Raw genomic sequence first — 20474 nt, forward strand, 5'->3', positions numbered from 1 at the left:
GCACAGTAAGCCTTCAGGCCTCTCCCCATGTCTCCCTCTCCCTGAGAGATGCATCTTTCATTGGTTTGTAGCCCCTGATCCTGCAGCTAATTACTCAGCAATGTAAATTACAGTAGGGCTGAGCTGAGCCCTGGCCCCTACTGGCCCTGTCCATCAGCTCCCTCTCTCCTCTCTTTTCCCCTCCCAGCTCTCCTCCCATCCCTCCACCCTCCCCTGTAGCTCCCAGCTAAACAGAACAAGCCACATCTTAGTATACACCCCTCTCTGAGGGAACCCGGGAATAAATCCCTAGCAGATGATATTTTCTTTACTCTCTCTCTCTCCTTCTCTTTCTCACTCTCCCTCTCTCCATCTGAACTGCTTACTCCCTGCACCGCATGTGAAGTTCAGAGTGAAAACATCTTTGGTTAATATTTAACTGCTAGGTCCTGGGGTAGATGGGTGGAGAGTGGAGAACTAGGCTAGTTGGACACACACACACAAACGCACCCACAGCGGCTCAGTGAAAATGTGTGTCTGTTCTCTGAGGAATGTGTGGGTTCTCTTCCAGCCTTTGACCTTCAGACCCCAGGCTGACACGTGACTGAGATTCTTCAGCTCTGTAGAGAGCTGCAGGACACACACACAGACACAACACACACACGCACTTTTATCTAGCCTGTCTGAAATAGAAGACAGTCACTCGGGAGCAGTAGTAATACCCTGCACTGTTCCCACAGCCCTCCCCAATGAGATGAGACTCAAACCACAAACAAATAAAGAGCATTGAATTGGCTATAGGTGGACGACCAGTGACTGTTCTAAGATGGTGCTGGGGCTGTAGTTCTCCCTGTGGAGCGTGGGTGCTGTAGTGTTTCTCTCCTCGGCTCGGCTAGCTGCGCTCGGCGGGCCGCCCAGCTGGGAGCCAGATGTGGCAGGCCAGTCATGTGGTGCTGGAAGGCAGGAGATAAGAGAGGCAGGGCCCGGTCTCTGGTTCGGGTCTGCTCCGCAGCGGTTCAACTAGATGTTGCGGTCGGTACGATCTGAACTTTGACAGGTTGTGTCATGCTTAATGCCTCACTTCCCAAACACAGCTCAGTAGGGCTGATTTATATCTAACAGGTGCTGCAGTGGGCAGGCAGTGCAGGGAGTGGGATGAGAGGAGCGGTGGAGAGCAAGAGGAGAGGACGGCATGTGGCCATTTCATTAAGGCGGTAGAGCCAAGGGGAACAAGGGCTACAGTGTGTGTATGGAGACGAGGGGCAGGACTCTGCTCTTTCTTAAACACAGCCACAGTCCACGGCCCCTCAGCTTGGCCTGCCTGGCTGGTTGTCACTCCACCCACTGCCTTGATCAAGTCTGACGAAGAGAGGGTGAGGAGGAAGAGGGGTCTCAAAAACACTTGTCATACAATATCAGACTGTTTTTCTTCCTGTCTCTCTGTTTCCTCTCTCTATCTCTGTTACCCTCCCCCTTCTCTCTCTCTCTCTCGCTCTCCATTTCCTCCCTCTCTCTCTCTGTCCCCCACCTCTCTCTGTTTCCCCCCCTCTCTCTGTACCCTCCCTCCCTCCCTCTCTCTCTCTGTCCCCCCCTCTCTTTCTCTGTACCCCCCCTCTCTCTGCCCCTCCCTCCCGCTCTCTGTACCCATCCAGAAAGGCTGAGGGACTGTGAGTGCATTTCCAGCCCAGGCATCAATCTCTGAGCCCTGGCAGCCATCACAATGCCCGGCTTGTCTGTGAGAGTTGACGTGCCAACAACTTTGATCGTCTTATGTTTTGCAGTGCGGTGTCGGATTTCCCCCCAGCCTCCTATCAGAGCCCTGTGGTGTCCTCCTCACCCCTTCTCACCCCCCCACTGTCTCCCTGCTAGAGGGATCACTACTGAGAGATGCCCTCACTCTCTCCCTCTCTTCCTCCCTCCCAGCTCCAGTAGCAGTCCCAGGGGTCCGTTCTCCACCGGTCCTGATACATAGATGGATATTACCCCAGGACAAGAGCAGAGCAGGCATCCCAGGCCATTAGGACATTAGCCAGATGAGACTGGTCCATTGTTTAGTGTTTTGTTTTATGAGCAGGTCATTCTGTCTCTGCTGTTGGCAGTCAGTTGTTCCCACCCTGGGTATTGTGAGTCAGGTCCCTCAGGAGGTCTGGGGCTCAGCTCTGGCCTGGCCTGGACTTCAGTGGGCTGCTGGGTCTGTCTGTCTGGGAATCCCACAGCTCCTCAGCCATCTTGAACACAACCCAGCTACATGGTTACATTAGGAACGCTTGTGAATATAATTTCAGTTCTGCTTTACTCCTTCAATTGTTTTTGCATAGCTGCAGTTTTCTGCGGAGACGGAAATGTAGTTTGATGTTCTAACACTCCTGAACGCAGAGCGTCAAGGCCTCTTTCAGCGCCGCCCTGCAGGCCACCTTGTTACACACTTAACAACTTGTTTTCTCTTTGTGTTTTTCTTCCCTCTTCCTCTGTTGACAGTTCCTCACCGCTGCTCTGCTCTGAAGGAATGCGCGTCACCTCTCAAAGTTGAACTTGGCTTCTGTCCTTGTAGACCGTGGGGCAGGTTCTGGTCCTTTTCTAACACGGTGATTGCATCAAGATATGATTTACGAGTGTTCTATGTACAAACCGCCACACTGTTAACGATGACGTGTACCATCTGTAGGTAGACAGGTGCTGAATGGCTTGGACTCCAGAGACATATAGTCCCAATGCACCTTCTCATAGTTCCAACTGCAGTATCCTCCCTCCCCTGACTTTCATCATTTAAATGGAACTAGACAAGAAAATGGCAGATGAAAATGAAAGGGATCCGGATATGACGACTGTAAATTCAGCTGTCAACTCCTCTTTATTTATGTCTCCAGTGAGAATGAGCCTGGGTAGCCTCACTAGTCTGGGAAGCTGCATAGCTCCATGTAAAAATAGCCTGTCACTAAGTGTGAGCACGGGTGCCTAATTAGAGCTGTAGTCCAGTGTTGAATGAGAATAGCCAGGCATTAAGCGCCAGTGGGATCACTAGTGCATCTCTTTAATTTTCCCTGGCAGTCCTAACTCCCACTCCTGAGTTTTTCTTTCAAAACGGAGCGGCCTTCACATTTCTGGCTAACTCTGGGTCTGTTCTCTCGTCTTTGTTTTCTCCAAATGCCCGGACGTTGAGTGTCCCAACACTCCTCCTTCGCTTCCTTCTATTTAAGCACAGGACACATTATTCCGTTAACTTTATTAACGCGCCATAATTCTTTAAAGGAGGGGAAAGCTGCAGAAATTAGTTCTCCCTCGAGGTTTATTGTTTAAAACAAGCACAGCTCTTTCCCAGCATAAGATCTTCAACTAAGCAGTAAGGAATTCAGGCCTGGCCTCATAAAATAAGTATTTGTGTACCGGAAAGTTTTTCGTTTTTTCTTTCCAAATCTTTGTCATTAATGACTTTAGCAAATGTGTAGTGTAGAGTGAATGGAGAGGCTGTGCAGGGTCTTCAAAGGAACCCTCTAATTATTTATCCAGGATATCCCGCTCTAGAATTAGAGGCTGGGTCACCATTGGCTTTCATGACATTTTTCTGCAAAGAAATAATTTCCACAGAATGGTTTCACTGGGACACCCTCTAGTCCCTACTCTGCTCTCTCTCTCTCTCTCTCTCTCTCTCTCCTCTCTCTCTCTCTCTCTCTCTCTCTCTCTCTCTCTCTCTCTCTCTCTCTCTCTCTCTCTCTCTCTCTCTCTGTGTGTGTGTGTGTGTGTGTGTGTGTGTGTGTGTGTGTGTGTGTGTGTGTGTGTGTGTGTGTGTGTGTGTGTGTGTGTGTGTGTGTGTGTGTGTGTGTGTGTGTGTGTGTGTGTGTGTGTGTGTGTGTGTGTGTGTGTGTGTGTGTGTGTGTGTGTGTGTCAGTGCTAGTCTGCATGACTATGTGTCTTTCATTCTGATGTGTGGAAAGAGATCGTAGTTTAAGTGTCCATTCCTTAGACATCATTCTCCACACATTAGGTCCAGGTCTCAGCTCTCACCCCCAGACAGCTGTCACCTACTCAGGTTTCTTGGTCATTTTGCCTTCGCATGCCATCTAAAGGGTTATCTTATCACCCTCCTCAGGTTTTAACTCTTAACAAAACACTGGGCCTAACCCGAACCCCCAGTCTGTCTGGTGGCACTGCTTCAGCCATTGTCTGCTAGGCCTGGAAGCTCTATGTAACCCTCCAGCTCGCCCCTTCATTGTCCCCCTGATATACCTAAATACCCCTGTGGGTGGACCAGATCTGGGCTTCCCTGGCCTTCATATAGCCGGCTTATTGTCACAGCTTAACCACTTGTGTCTATGTAATATATTAAAAGGTACGAGTTTTGCTCAAAGCCCCTCAACAGTCCATAGCTGTGTGTGTGTGTGTGTGTGTGTGTGTGTGTGTGTGTGTGTGTGTGTGTGTGTGTGTGTGTGTGTGTGTGTGTGTGTGTGTGTGTGTGTGTGTGTGTGTGTGTGTGTGTGTGTGTGTGTGTGTGTGTGTGTGTGTGTGTGTGTGTGTGTGTGTGTGTGTGTGCGTGTGTGTGTGTGTGTGCATGGATGTGTTGGCGTGTGTTCCGTGCCCCTTCAGGGTGTTCCAGAAAGAGAGTGTGTCCCTTTAAGAATGCTCTTCTGAGAATATTTTGTCTAATTCCAGGTGCCAGCGATCTCTGTGTTTTACCAGGTGCAGGCCTGGATCATTACTAAGGTATTTGTTTTCCAGATTACATGGAGCGGCCCAGGATTAAAGGCGCGTTATCCCTGTCCCCCTCTGTCTGTCAGGCCCTGATCCCCAGTGTGGGGCCTGGCTGCCTGTGTCCTGCCTCAGTCACACTGGAGGCTAGGCTAGGCTACACCTGGCTCCTGGTTAGGGATCTGTCACGCCACAGCCCAGAATAACCGACCTCCCAGCCTGAGCCACTGTTGGCTGTAAGGGTGGTGGAGGAGGAAGGACAGGAGCTGTCCCTGTCAACAGAGGCTGGGTATGCAGATCAGACTTTCACCCAGCCGTCCTTAATGAGACGAGAAGTTGTGTGGTAAGGACTTTTCCTTGTCTGCCCCTATCCCCTCAATCCCTGGGGTTTAAGATGGGCCGGACAGGACAGGGGAGCTTGCTGGGAGGTAGAGGGGGGTAAGGACTTTTCCTTGTCTACCTCTATCCCCTCAATCCCTGGGGTTTAGGTTGGGCCGGACAGGACAGGGGAGCTCCCCCCTATCCCCTCAATCCCTGGGGTTTAGGATGGACCGGACAGGACAGGGGAGCTGGGTGGGAGGTAGAGGGGGGTAAGGACTTTTCCTTGTCTGCCCCTATCCCCTCAATCCCTGGGGTTTAGGATGGGCCTGGGTGGGGGTAGAGGGGGTAAGGACTTTTCCTTGTCTGCCCCTATCCCCTCAATCCCTGGGGTTTAGGATGGGCCGGACAGGACAGGGGAGCTGGGTGGGAGGTAGAGGGGGGTAAAGGCCTGGGGGGTAGCGGGGGTCAAGAAGTCCAGTCCCAGTCTCCAGTAGTTGGACAGCTGAATTCCTCTCCAAAACGCTTGCATAGTGCCTTTGTGATTATGATAATAAACAGTTTTATCATCGGCCTCCCAATCAATAATGTGGCTTCTTAAGGTTTAATATTTCAATGGTATTGATTATCTTAACAACTGTGTTTGTGGTCGGCTTGCCTTAACTGCAGGCCTGCAGGACAAATTTGTGTGTGTGTGTGTGGGGGGGAGGTTACAACAAAATGTGATCTAGTTGATCAGCAGTTTTACTGCAGCCTTTCCTATAACTGTTTAGCATGTAAAGACACCCTCAGATCAGCGCCTCACCTCTAAGAACAACTATGTGGGATCCTATCCTCTCGCATTCCATTCAGCCCTGCTCTATACATGGCTGCCTATCGTTTGCAAGAATCTAAGCGCCCATAACATTAAAACAGTCCTGCGCTTCTCGCGGTCAGTCCTCTTTCCCCCTTTCCACCCTCATCCTGTTGCAACCAAATGAAATGGACTGAGTGAAAACAGAGAATTTGATGGCTCCAAAAGCCCTGTAGTTAGCACAACTTCCATCCTCTCTGGAGAGAAGGCCTGCTTCCCTCATATATAAACAGGGGGAGATTTTATAATTAGTGGAAATGAATAGAAGGCCTTGGGCCTGGCAGACTTTCAGACCTTGGGCCTGATCAGAAACATCTCCCCCTTTCCCCACTCACCTTTGGTTGGAGAGGTGAGTGGGGAGTGGAGGAAGCTTGGACTAGAGAGTTGTCTTATCTCTCTCGTTCTCTCTCTCTGGGAGTCTCTTCTAAGCTGATCTTCCCAGGAATGGGTAGTCATGGTGTCGTCTGATTGATTAGTGCCAGACTAACCTTTCCACTGGGCTCTGGAATGCCCCCTGTATCCCCGTGCATTCCCCCTAACCTCAATGAGAAAATCGTCACAGCATGCTATGGAATAGGAGCACTTTTATACAAGACCATTACTAATCAGTCAACTTAGCCTGCTTACCTGTCTGTCTAAACTGGGGCAGAGAGGGTGGACATGTAATTAACTGACCAGCCTGGTGTTTGTGAGCCTCTGTTAGCAGGTAAAGGAGGGCCTACACACACACACACACACACAAACACACACACATGCTCATGCTAACTCAGGACCCCCCTGCTGTGTTGTGGCGCATGCTGTGCCTGCTCTGTGCACCAGGTTGCCTGGGGGCGAACGTATGTTTTTGCGGTGTGAGCATGATTGCCCATCTCTGATTATACATCAATACCTTTATCCCAGAGATAATTTATGCATTTACTGAACACAAAGCTTTATCTAAACGAACCACTGGGGACAGCGCATGGAAATAACACAGCGCCGACATCCACTATGGTTTGTTCAAAAAGAAAGATAGCTCGCGGCTGCAGTAACGAGAAGTTGTTTTTGTAGTTATTAAAACAGTGTCTGCTCTGTTTCATTTTCTACCTGACACTTTGCAGAAACTCGCATGCTACACCGGAATCTGGAGTCCAAGGTCACAGATCAGTTGAAAATGACTGTGATTGCATACAATGTTGAAACAGAAGAGTGGCTTTTGTGCAAATGGATCGCTTAACAAAAACAACACAGTGAGGAAAACCAATGTCTAACAGTATGCATTTTTAATCTAAATGTATTCAGTGTGCTCCCCCTCTCCCTCTCTGTGGTGTGAGTGAGATGATGTGAGGTTTCTCTCATTTGTACTCCCAGTCTGCCACAGCTCAACGGCCCCCCCATGCTGCCTGCTAATTGGCGGGAGACTGGGAGCTTCCTGCTGTGTGTTCGCTGCTTCCCTTCACTTTGCCACCCCACCAGTTCTTTCTCCACAACTGAGTAATTAACCCACAGCTAATGAACTACTTCTAATTACACACCACTGTTTCCATCGCACCCTCCAAAAGTGAGGAGACACTCTGCTCGCCACGTTCCAATCCCTTCTGGAAGGCTTTGAACCTACCTGCTCTCTGATTGCCACTTTGTTCAGACTGTCAGGAGCTATATCACAGCCCTGTCACTTTGTTCAGACTGTCAGGAGCTATATCACAGCCCTGTCACTTTGTTCAGACTGTCAGGAGCTATATCACAGCCCTGTCACTTTGTTCAGACTGTCAGGAGCTATATCACAGCCCTGTCACTTTGTTCAGACTGTCAGGAGCTATATCACAGCCCTGTCACTTTGTTCAGACTGTCAGGAGCTATATCACAGCCCTGTCACTTTGTTCAGACTGTCAGGAGCTATATCACAGCCCTGTCACTTTGTTCAGACTGTCAGGAGCTATATCACAGCCCTGTCACTTTGTTCAGACTGTCAGGAGCTTTGTTCATATCACAGCCCTGTCACTTTGTTCAGACTGTCAGGAGCTATATCACAGCCCTGTCAGGAGCTGTCATTCAGACTGTCAGGAGCTATATCACAGCCCTGTCACTTTGTTCAGACTGTCAGGAGCTATATCACAACCCTGTCACTTTGTTCAGACTGTCAGGAGCTATATCACAGCCCTGTCATTTTGTTCAGACTGTCAGGAGCTATATCACAACCCTGTCACTTTGTTCAGACTGTCAGGAGCTATATCACAACCCTGTCACTTTGTTCAGACTGTCAGGAGCTATATCACAGCCCTGTCACTTTGTTCAGACTGTCAGGAGCTATATCACAGCCCTGCCACTTTGTTCAAATCAGTTCGCCTCTGTTGTGCAACACGGAATGGATTAAGAGAATTTTCAAGGTTCTATTTCGAGTCCATGAACAAAGGAGGCAATTGATACTACAAATTCAATTTGTCATACTTTCTCTGGCCAAAGAAAAGCAGTGTAAGAGCTGAATGGTAACAGGCATTAATGCTGTAATACAGAATGGTCTGCATACACCAGTACACCTCCAGGGTGTTTTACTGTGCCATATAGTAGTCAGCAGGGCCATTTTTGACTCAATCTTGATCTCATTCCAGAATTTTGGCAGGAAATGTTTTGTAACTGCAGTGATGCATGCTGGGAATTGTAGTTTGACCCACATCCTCTCCTCAGAGCCTGGCACCTGAAGATGTAGTGGTTGTGGCATGACAGATGCAGCATGCCTCAGATAGCCCTGTTATCAGCTCCTTGATGCACAGTACTCCCAGCCACACTACACTGATCCCCTCCTCCCTCCTCACCCACCAATATACTCCCCTCTCTCCTACCCAGCCAGAGCCCCAGCCTCGGTCTTGACACAGACACGGCTATTTCTGTTCCACAGACTGATAGCTCCAACTGAAGATCATTGATTTTACGGGAAGCCCTGTTTACAGACTGAGTGCCATCGACCTGAGGTGACTTTTTGCCTCCTGAAGTAGGAGCAGCACTGGAGCATTCTTGTGTCTGTATTATACACTCACAGGGAGGAGGAGGAGAGGTAGGAGGAGAGGGAGGAAGTTTACAGTACACAGAGAAAAGACAAACACTGGCCTGATTTGAAACACTTTGATGTACTGTGTTAGGAATCATACTTAATTAGCACTGTAACATATTTTGTTAATTGTGTAAAAACTAATTGGCCTAGATGTTAGTACTGTATATAGTAGAGAAAATTGGTCTGGGGGTGACAGGGACAGCCGGTGTAAGGCCGAGGCGGCGAGGAGGAGAGAAGCAGCCTGTGCCTCAATGCAGTCCCTTAGGAAGATCCCACCATCTAAGGCTTAGGGTTAAGGGTAATACAGGGGCCTTATGTTGGGCATTACCATGGACTTAAGGTAAAGAGTGAGATGTATGCATACATACATTGTTGATTAACTGGGGCAAGCCTTGGAGAAGAGCCCCTGTTCATTCTGCCTGAGGACTACAATGGTTCCCCCATCGATAAGCACGTCCCCTGTGCAACATCAAAGGCCCTCCCTGATTTATCAATAAGAAGCCTTCCTTCCCACATTTTCCTGTAACTTGCTTAGCATTTACACCATTGATTTTCCAATAAGCACCCATACCCTGCGGTGGCTGGCCAGGCCGAGGCTCTGTGAGATGGCTCAGACTCACACAGACAGCCCTCCTGAAGGACAATGGGAGATGGAGGGGGGTGTAGTGGCTTTTGGGGGTTCATGAGGTGAATGAAGGGGGGGCTATTTTTATTTTTAAAGGTATCCCCTTGGCTAGCAATGTTGGGGTCTAGGTGTAGATGGATGGGGGTGTTCTCAGCTGGGGCTGGGCCAGAGTTAATTCCCCAGGAGACCCTGGTTCTCCCTGGTCCTCTGGAGGCTTGGCCCCCAGGCAGGTGATTGTGCATGTAATAATCAGATGGATCCTTAGCCTTTAATTCCTCCCTGGCTTGGCCGGTAAATCCCACATAATGAAAGGGCCCATAAATAAAAACTTATCTCATTTTCCATCCCTGCAAAATGACAACCAGACCCACTCTCTGACAGGGTTCATTAGGACCTGGGCCCTTTCAATAGGCTCAGCCTTATCTGTTTTGTTAGGATGGGGGGAGGAGAACATAATGCTTTTTATGCCTCTAAGTCAGAGACAGGAGAAAAGAGGGTCTGGCATTTGACTTCTATAGAAGAGGTGTGAGGATTGGTGGGAGGACTGCCCCCTATGTCCAGGCCTTGTGTAGTGTGTATGGACATGCTCCCTCCCTTTCTCCCAGAGTCCAGGAATCCATGCTTTTCTTCCCTCTGATTATCTCTTATTGTGAGTTGAGGCTTGTTTTGGCTGCTTATTGTTTGTCTCTCAGCCCAGTGGGCCCGGTGAGGGAGGGAGAGAGACAGAGAGAGTGAGAGATGGAGGGAGGGAGGGGGGGGGGGACAAGGACAGGGTTGGAAAGCACAGGCTATGGCAGGAATCCTGTTGTTTTCCTTTAGCAGCAGCTCAGATACCAGTATGCAAAGGAAAAGTCCAAGTCATTTGCATAGTACAGTACCTAACCTTGGGCATTAATGTTAACATACTGTACTGCAGGTACTGCCTTTACTGACATGATTCATCATTTTAATGTGTGGTTATTACAGCACAGAGATACTTTACCCCATACTTCCCTCTTCGTCCTTCCAGCGCTCCTGTCAGTCTGTCCATCTCCCTCATTTAGTGCCTTTGAAAGATTCCAACTTTTCCTGCTCTAAACAGGTGTCGCTTAGCGAGCAGATCTCCTGAAGACAAACAGAGAGATAACTTTGTATCAGCCGGCCCATCTGCGACTCTCCGACTCCAGACAATCCCATTGCACATCAGTAACCACTACAGGTTATTGAATTAGACCATCTTGATTTTAAAGAGCAATCCTGTTTTCTAGTAAGCAGTGGACACGCTGAGCTGGCTCAGCCTCCATCACTGGCCAGGGGTCATCCTCCTCTCCTCTCCCACTCTAATTGCTTCAGACACATTACAAGGGCGTGATGCTAATAGATGCATAGTGCACACACATACAGTTATACAGTAGCTACATGCTAGCACTGCTGTTTAGACTCTGAGAGCCATAGAGGGACATTGGACAAAGAACTGGAGAAATGTAGTGAATGAGGGATGTAAAGCAGTAGTTTAGGCTGGTGTGTTGTGTGTTTTTCCACCCCACCCCTCTGTGGGCTAGCTATGTGCCCCATGTAGCAGGCAGTGATGTGGGCACAGTGTTCGGGGCATGGTCAGGACAGGCAGTGATGTGGGCACAGTGTTCGGGGCATGGTCAGGACAGGCAGTGATGTGGGCACAGTGTTCGCGGCATGGTCAGGACAGGCAGTGATGTGGGCACAGTGTTCGGGTCATGGTCAGGACAGGCAGTGATGTGGGCACAGTGTTCGGGTCATGGTCAGGACAGGCAGTGATGTGGGCACAGTATTCGGGGCATGGTCAGGACAGACAGTGATGTGGGCACAGTGTTCGGGGCATGGTCAGGACAGGCAGTGATGTGGGCACAGTGTTCGGGGCATGGTCAGGACAGGCAGTGATGTGGGCACAGTGTTCGGGGCATGGTCAGGACAGACAGTGATGTGGACACAGTGTTCGCATGGTCAGGACAGACAGTGATGTGGGCACAGTGTTCGGCATGGTCAGGACAGACAGTGATGTGGGCACAGTGTTCGGGGCATGGTCAGGACAGACAGTGATGTGGGCACAGTGTTCGGGGCATGGTCAGGACAGACAGTGATGTGGGCACAGTGTTCGGGTCATGGTCAGGACAGACAGTGATGTGGGCACAGTGTTCGGGGCATGGTCAGGACAGACAGTGATGTGGGCACAGTGTTCGGGGCATGGTCAGGACAGACAGTGATGTGGGCACAGTGTTCGGGTCATGGTCAGGACAGACAGTGATGTGGGCACAGTGTTCGGGGCATGGTCAGGACAGACAGTGATGTGGGCACAGTGTTTGGGGCATGATCAGGACAGACAGTGATGTGGGCACAGTGTTCGGGGCATGGTCAGGACAGACAGTGATGTGGGCACAGTGTTCGGGGCATGGTCAGGACAGACAGTGATGTGGGCACAGTGTTCGGGTCATGGTCAGGACAGACAGTGATGTGGGCACAGTGTTCGGGTCATGGTCAGGACAGACATTGGCATCTGGAGGAGGGGCTGATGGAACAACAGATTACAGGAAAAGGTGTGAAGGAGATCCATGTTCAGACAGGATGGGTGCTCATCTCATTGCTACTTCTTCTCATTAGACAAATCATCCACTGGAAAGTTTGTTCCTTTTTTTGTAGTTAGCTGCAAAATATGATCCAGGTGTCTTTTGTTTCATGAATAAATTAGTTATTTTATTTGTCTGTTAGACAAGGCATATATTTTCTAATTTTTTAAAATCATTCGCTGTGGTTTCGTTTACCTCAGTCCATTTGGTTGAAATGTCTGCAGAGCGCCTAGTGTTCGTTCTCTTATTAATGGAGCAGATAGTAAATTCAGACTGACCTGGTTACTATCCCCTCTCTCAATATGGCAGCCAGCTACAAATCATGTCTGTCTGGATCAAGTAATCCTCTTAATAAGCCTACTATCTTTCATTCTGAATGCAAAGCAACAGAGAGGTCATCAGTGTGGCTCTGTCTGTGTGGAGTACAAACAATGAGAGCAGGTGGACATGGGCTGACACAAAATGGTTGCCTACCTTCACTGTTTTCAGTGGAAGATCCTGCAACTACTACACCCGCCTTGCCTTCATTTCCACTCAGATAATGCAGTTAAACATACAATATGGGGTTTCTTATCAAACCAATTATGTGCATTAATCACACCTGATTAGAATTCACTCCTCCAGTCGGGGCATACGGTCTTAACGGTCATAATGAGGAAATCCAGTCAAAATGTGCATGTAAAAAGTGCATGCTAAAAGTGCATGCTAAAAGTGCATGCTAAAAGACTTGGCCCGTTGTTTGAGTAGCATAAGTGCATATAGGGGGGGGGGGGGGTATTTTCTATCAGACATTAATGAAGAGCGAGGCAGACATGATCAATCTCTCCAGTGTGGGCCAGCCCTCTCTAGTTAATATGGTAGGGGGTGGGGGTAGAGACACACTGTCTGATCACTACAATTTGCATCCCTAAGTAAATAAGTAAATAAATCAAGTGGCGGCAGCGAATGTGCTAATCACCTGGGACATGGCGGCTGGGCTGAGCATAGTGCCGGGAAACTTTGCTCATGTAATATTCAGTACTGGCTGGGTTAAAGGGCAGGCCAGAGTTATTGGTTTCAGCCCGGTCGCCCCCCTTTAATCAATGCTGCCTGCATCCCTTTAATACAATTATTAGCTCAGCAGTATCTCGCGCTATCATTTTATCTCCTCGCCACTCTAAATTGCGGCCTGTGTATTGCTGGGCCACTGGTGCTCAGAGCATGGCCAGCTCCTGAAAGCACAGCTCCCATTTATTCTTTCAGAGGCAGAGGATGGCTGGAGTGTTTGAAGCCAGGCTGACCGAGGAGGTGGATGCCAGATCTAAACACAGCTGCATTTCAGACCCAACCCAGATGGTGTATTTTGGGCTTTACTGAAAACATTGCCTTTTTTCCTCTCCTCCTCTTTGAGAGAGTGTGTATGCGAGGATACAAGTAATTACCTGCTTTGTGTGCACTCAACGAGAGAGGAGTGGGTGATGTGTTTTTCTATGCATGATTTCTCTTATTTCAGTAGGAAGGGAGAGGGCTGTAAAATGGCTGTGAAGTTATCAGCAGTACCCTTCACTTCTTCTCTAGTTATGGAAATGTATCATGTCCTGATGGGTGGTTTCTCTGTGTCTAATTATCGCACAGTGAATCTATTTTATCCATTAAGTTAGGCCTGTTTCTCCCTCTTTCTGACTGGAAGTTAATTAAAAACGGATGTAGGATTTGGAGAATGTAAGATTAGGGGTGTTGTTTGGAAGGTGAAGATAAAAGATGGTAACTTCCTGAAATGGCAGGAAGATGAATCGTGGGACGACTTATTAGTGCTCGTCTCAGGTATTGTGTTTAAGTACCTAATCTAACATAATGAGCCCTCTGTCATTTACCTAATTAGATCTCACACTTTAGGCTCTCACCCGATGCACTATACATTAAATGTGTTCTTCTCGCCTGGGTTCTATAGATAGATGTTCCTTTGAAGGTGCTTTTTATCCCCCTTTACGTGATGAGAGCATTAGGGGAGGGGAAAATATGGAAGTACTTAGGATGAGAACAATGCTATGGGTTATGATTATGAAAGGTGTTCGTACAAGCTCAGGGAGAGAGAGTGCATATGTGTGTGTGCTTGTTGATAACCATGGTCCTTTCATATATGCATTACCATTAGAGTCTCTTACCAATCTCTCTCTCTCTCTCTCTCTTCTCTCTCTGTGTCTTCAGGCCTGGATGCGATGAACACCTCATGTAGGCATCAGCATGGACAGCTGTGAGTCTCCCGTGGTTTCTGGGACAGACGATGGGCACGGCTCCTCCACCACCTCCCAGCAACAGCAGCAGCAGCATTACCCTCTGCAGACCTGGAACGATCACTCTAACTCGCAGGTCCCTCCCAGCAGCCAGCCCTCTTCCCTGGAGCCCCTGTCTCTCTCTGCACCCTACCCCTCTGTGAGAGAGCCACAGCAGCAGCAGCATCCAACCCGGACCCCACCCCTGGCCCACAGCGACAGCTCCGCCTCAGGCCAGCTGCACCACAGAAGAGAGGAGCTCAACGAGGAGCAGGAGGGAGTGAGCTGCGGAGAGGAAGAAGAAGAATTGGAGGACTTGGATGAGATGGAGATCGACAGCTGTTTCCCAAGTCTGCAGCCCTTCCCCGGAGTACCCATAGCTCCTGGAGGAGGGGGCATGCCCACGCTGCTACGCCAGCAGCCCAACCGACGAAGGGGTGTGGCGGAGAGCGGGAGTGAGGAAGGAGAGGAGGAGGAAGAAGAGGAGAACAGTGATGTGGAGAACCTGGCTGGAGAGATAGTCTACCAGCCGGATGGCTCAGCCTACATTGTTGAAAGTCTCAGCCAGCTGATCCAAAGTGGAGGGGGTGCTGTGCCCGGCCTGCTCCCCACAAACTCTCTCCCCGTGGCGGGGAAGCCGGGGGAACCTGCTGGGACCTCATCCTCGGTGTACCCTCAGATCATCAACACGTTCCACATAGCCTCGTCGTTCGGGAAGTGGTTTGGTTCCTCAGACCAAGGTTTCCCCAATACCTCCACCCTGGCAGGCCTCAGTCCTGTCCTGCACAGTTTCCGCGTCTTCGATGTGCGGCACAAAAGCAACAAGGATTACCTGAACAGCGACGGGTCTGCCAAGAAGTCCTGCGTATCCAAAGATGTTCCCAACAACGTGGATTTTTCCAAATTTGATGGGCTGGCCCTCTATGGCAAGGGAAAGCCCATCCTCATGTGTTTTCTCTGCAAACTGTCCTTCGGCTACCCGCGGTCTTTCGCCACTCATGCCGTCCACGACCACCGCATGACCCTATGTGAGGACGAGAGGCGGCTGCTAGGGGACAATAAGGCGTCTGCCATCATCCAGGGCATCGGGAAGGACAAAGAGCCCCTCATTAGCTTCCTGGAACCAAAAAACAAGAGCTCTCCTGTGCCGGCGCCCCCCACCATGGTCCCCATGAACTCTGGCCAGAGCTTCTATGGCACTTTCAGTGGGGTCCACCTGGAGGCAGGGAGCAGCAGTGGGGGCAGCGAGGCCCTCCTGAATAAAGACTTTGACTCCTCTGGCCTCCAGCAGCAGCAAGGCTCCCTCCTCGCTCTGGGGGGGCTGGGCAACCCCAAAGCACCTGCTCTTACCTCAACCCCAGGCCCTGCCAAAGACTCCAACGCCCTGCCCAAGCAGGGAGGGAGAACAGAGGGGCCTGCTGGGAAAGAGGGGATCCGCAGGCGGGAGCACGGGGACAAGGAGGGGCGAGAAGGCAAGGTACGCTTGGCTAGCCAGGAGGGGGGCTCAGAAGAAGAGAAGGAACTGTTATTAGAGGAAGAGGAAGACGAGGTGGAGGAAGAAGGAACTCCGCTGGCCTGTGTTGGTAACAGTAGCTGTGGCGGTGGAAAAGTGGGGGAACCGGCTGTATCAAACCAAAGCATTTCCAAATCTCCTTTATTGATGCCTAGTAGCGCTCTCCAGCCTACTGCCTGCCCATCTGCAGCCAGCCCCACGCTCAACAGCAAAGCCCCAGCTTCCACTTCTTCTTCCTCTGTCAGGGAAGAGGGCTCGGCGGCAGACTTTGGGGGGAGGACCTCGGAGCTCCCTCTGAGCTTTAACTGCCAGGGGCCCACTGTCCCCATGGCGATGGCAGCTGCAGCCAGCAGAGGGAGCGAGGACGTCGCAGCGGGCACCTCCTCACCTCTGGCCTCCAACGCCTCCGCCGACGAAAGTGCCAATCGAGATAGTGCCACAGCTCCTGAACCAAATGATTGCCCGGCAGAGGGAGAAGATGACAGCAGAGCCCTTCTGCACCATCACCACCTACACCATCACCACCACCACCTCCACCCCTCAGCCCACACCCACTCTCACCCACACCCCCACCCAGGGGGGTCCTGTGAAATGGGCGGTGGCGGTGAGTGCCCTCAGAACCACGGGCCTGGAGGAAGTGGGGTGGAATGCCCCAAATGCGACACCGTCCTGGGCTCCTCGCGGTCCCTGGGCGGGCACATGACCATGATGCACTCGCGCAACTCGTGCAAGACACTCAAGTGTCCCAAGTGCAACTGGCATTACAAGTACCAGCAGACCCTGGAGGCCCACATGAAGGAGAAGCACCCAGACTCCGGTGGCTCCTGTGTGTACTGCAGCAGTGGCCAGAGCCACCCGCGTCTGGCCCGAGGAGAGAGCTACACCTGCGGATACAAGCCCTTCCGCTGCGAGGTCAGTACTTCAACCTAGTCAGTTGAAGATCCAACCTAGTCAGTTGAAGTACTGACCTCAGCCTAATGACTAGTATACTGACAGGTGGTAGGACTTTGAATAGAACTTTAGCACAATGTGAAATATGTTGATATGTTGACATGTTGACTGATATGACATCAATCAACATGTCATGATATGATTTATATTTCATGGACAATAAGTTAGAGGCAACTAAGATTTCCACTTTACAACATGAGCAAAAATGAACATCCGTTCTCTATTTTCTAGGTGTGTAACTACTCGACCACCACCAAGGGCAACTTGAGCATCCACATGCAGTCGGACAAGCATCTGAACAACATGCAGACCCTGCAGAACGGAGGCTCCATCCCCTCCGCCGAGCAGCAGGTGTTTGGCCAGCACCCTGGAGGGGTAGGAGTGGTGACCGTGCCCTCTGTGACCCAGGCCAGCACCCACCACCCGCCCCACCACCACCACCCCACCCAGTCCTCCACTCACATGACGGGGCCCTGCGGTTCCCCCTCGCCCACCAAGCCAAAAAGCAAGCCCACGTGGCGTTGCGAGGTATGCGACTACGAGACCAACGTGGCGCGGAACCTACGCATCCACATGACCAGCGAGAAACACATGCACAACATGATGCTGCTGCAACAGAATGTGACCCAGATGCAGCATGGTCGGCTGGGCCTGGGGGCCATGCCCTCTCCCTCCGAGGCCGAGCTCTACCAGTACTACCTGACCCAGAACATGAGCCTGCCTCCAGGCCTCAAGATGGACCCGGCTGGAGCTGAGGCCCAGTTCCTGTTGGGAGGCTTCCACCTGGACCCCAACATGGCCGCCTTGGCCCCCCAACTAGGTGAGCTCTCTCAGTCTGCCTCTGCAACAGTGGAACAGTGGGAGCCATTCTGGCTCTTCCCTCAGTACTGCCTCAGGTCACCACAGAGAAGGCAGACTGCAGTTCAGTACGAGTTCACAAGGGGTGGGATCGCTCTCACTGCTGCCAGCTGTTTATTTTTAAACATGAAACACACAGTTATAAACAGTATGTGACTAAATGGAAGATTCAGCTTTGATTAAACAAAAAAATGTTTCACTTTTTAACCCATTTAGACATAGGCTAATTGTGTTCATTTATTTACTGAATGTGTGTAGCGTGGCCAGTAAATGAATGCATGAATGGTAAGTCATTTTATATTTACATTCAATGATTTATAGTTTAGTTATCCCCATGAGAAACAGCAGAGCAGCCTTTTCTCTGAACCAACACGCAGGCAAGGGTTAACCAGGGAACACATTAGCCCTCCCTCCCTCTCACACACACTGTATACACACAATCCTATCTTTCATGTTGGCAGCTCTCTTTTTCTTTCTGTTTCTGTTGCCCGGAGGTACACCTGCCCTACTGAACTTAACATCATTCACCCTCTTTCCAAGCAAAGAGCCCCATTGAGAGATCAAGATAAAAGAGGGGAGGTGAAACCACGGCAGTGGATAAAACACAAGATTTCTAGAGGGTGGACCTGACTCACAACAATGCCTTTCTGTCTTTGTGTAACAGACGACTTGTTAGTTGTTACCATATGACCGTTTCTCTCTCACCAATGTGTCAGGCACAATGACTTCCATGCCTTGTTCTGTCTAGTTGGAGCTGAATCGATATCTTCCCCGGAAAAGAGAGGATCCTCTCCAGACTGTGGCCTTGGTATTAGGATAGGGTTTCACTCCGCCTCGGCTGAGAAGAGGGGACCTATAATGGCTAGTGAAGCTATTGGTGGAGCTTCAGTTAGGGACTTTTTGTGTTGATTTTAGAGAATGTGGCCCCTGGTTAAAAAAACGACCCAAGCCATTAGAGTTATGAAAGCTTTTCTGTCTCCATCAGTTAATAAGCGGTGTAGGTAGAACTTCTCTGAAAGCTCCTATATAGCCTCAAATATGCCCCCCAAAACTCACACATCCACACTTCACTTCACTTCATTACAAACCTAGGAGTTTAGTTTACATTTCCCGTCTATGTCTCTCGATCTGGGTCACACTGACTGGGAAAGTCCCCCTGTGATACCTTGTTTCCCTCACAATAGGCAGTGTGAGAGAGGGAGGGAGGGAGAGAGAGAGAGAGAGAGCAGCTCAGTGAGCCTTCCTCTTGTTCGTCCATGTCCTCCAGGCCTCCGCTCCTCTGAACATCAGCGTTTTCATGTCATTATTTCCAAACTGCCACTGAACTCCGCCACTGGAGCTCTCTTTTTTTCCCCCAACGTTGTAATTGCAGCTATAAATTTTATCTTGGTCAAAGAAGGGAGGAGTAGAGGGCCCAGTATGGGTAATTCAGCGGCATAGCTGAGTGTTTGGCGTGCCAGTTACAACCCCACAGTTTGTACAGACTTGTCTCCAACTGTCGCCGGTTCAAAGACACGAACAAGAATTGATTGCTGTGACTAATTTTTTATCCCCTCTCTTGCCATCTGGTTCATTTTCCTGTGAGGGAACGTTTAATAAGCATGTTACACGGAGGCAATGATGAGGCATTACTCTCAGCCCTAAAACGACCACCGTGTTACACGGAGGCAATGACGAGGCATTACTCTCAGCCCTAAAACGACCACCGTGTCATCCCGAGCCACACACATTTTGATTGACTGTACACACTAATACACTCCATCACACACACACACACCACTCTGCCGTCATATCTCTGTCTGTGCAGCTCGAGGACAGATAGTATCCGTCTGTACCTCCCTCCCTTTGGTCCTGTTTTCCACTGTGTATTTCTGACTTTTGAGGACATTGTTAGACAGAGAGGGAGATGACAAATCCTGACCTCACATGATCTCACCCTCCTGGTAATCCTTATCCCCAGGACTGAGCTGCTGCAGATACAGAGCATGGGGGGGGGGTCCTTAGCTATTGTGTGCTCTACTTTGTTGTCCAATATACTGCCTGAATGCTGCAGCATCTTAGGTAGAGCTCTCTGAAAATCTAGCAAAGCTGGTCCACCACTAATCTTTTGGAAGTTCCACCAAGCCCTGTAGAGACACGTTAATATATTCACAGCCTGGACTTGGACTCTGCTTATGTTAAAGACTAGAGTTTCCAAGATTTCCCAATGATGTGTGTTTATCTCAAGCCTTTTAATGTTTTTTGAAAGTGAAAATATTTCCACAGTGTCCTGCCTCCCTTTCCCTAAACATTGATACGGACTGACAACGTCTCAGTCAAAATATTCTAGGTTATATTTAACAGAGGCCTGCTTACATCTAAAACACATGTAGGGACCGCAGGCTGAACCTATTCTCACACAGCCGTGAAGGCAGAGGTAATCACTGTGTCTGTGTCGGAGCATGGAGTCTACAGTGGAAAAGAGTGTGAGAGCCGCACAGGAATGAGAGAATAAGGATGAGGAATGGAGAGGAAGAGATAGAGGTAGTAACTAGTGAGGTGACTGAGAGAGAGAAAGAGAGAAGGGGGGGGGCCTGGCTGGAGAGGTGGATCTGTGAGTGATTTCAGAGGGCTTCGCAGAGGTCTCCCCCTCCCGGCTATAAAAACTCAGGTAATGGAGAAAAGTCCGAGAGCAGGCTGCATACTGCAGCAATAAATAAAAAGAGGCTGCTGGAATTAATTTAGTGTAAAGCCAGGCAGGGTCAGCCGGTGCGCTCAGTCTGGGCAGTGATAGATTAAAGATCAGCGAGCAAAAAACTCCCCAGCCACTCTTACCTCATTTTTACCGCCTTTTCG

The 20474-nt window shown here is 50.0% G+C and overlaps 1 protein-coding gene across 1 annotated transcript in view; it reads left to right on the forward strand.

The window, feature by feature from the left end:
• The window catches only part of LOC124033483 (zinc finger homeobox protein 3-like), a 126638-nt gene that overhangs the window by 48739 nt on the left and 57425 nt on the right, over positions 1-20474 (forward strand). Inside the window, exons 2-3 of the mRNA XM_046345504.1 lie at positions 14253-16742; positions 17013-17601. Coding sequence (XP_046201460.1) covers positions 14289-16742; positions 17013-17601 — 3043 coding nt within the window. The 5' untranslated portion in view covers positions 14253-14288. The remainder of the gene's footprint in view (positions 1-14252; positions 16743-17012; positions 17602-20474) is intronic.

The sequence above is a fragment of the Oncorhynchus gorbuscha genome, linkage group LG04 (assembly GCF_021184085.1).
Source record: "Oncorhynchus gorbuscha isolate QuinsamMale2020 ecotype Even-year linkage group LG04, OgorEven_v1.0, whole genome shotgun sequence".
NCBI lineage: Eukaryota > Metazoa > Chordata > Actinopteri > Salmoniformes > Salmonidae > Oncorhynchus > Oncorhynchus gorbuscha.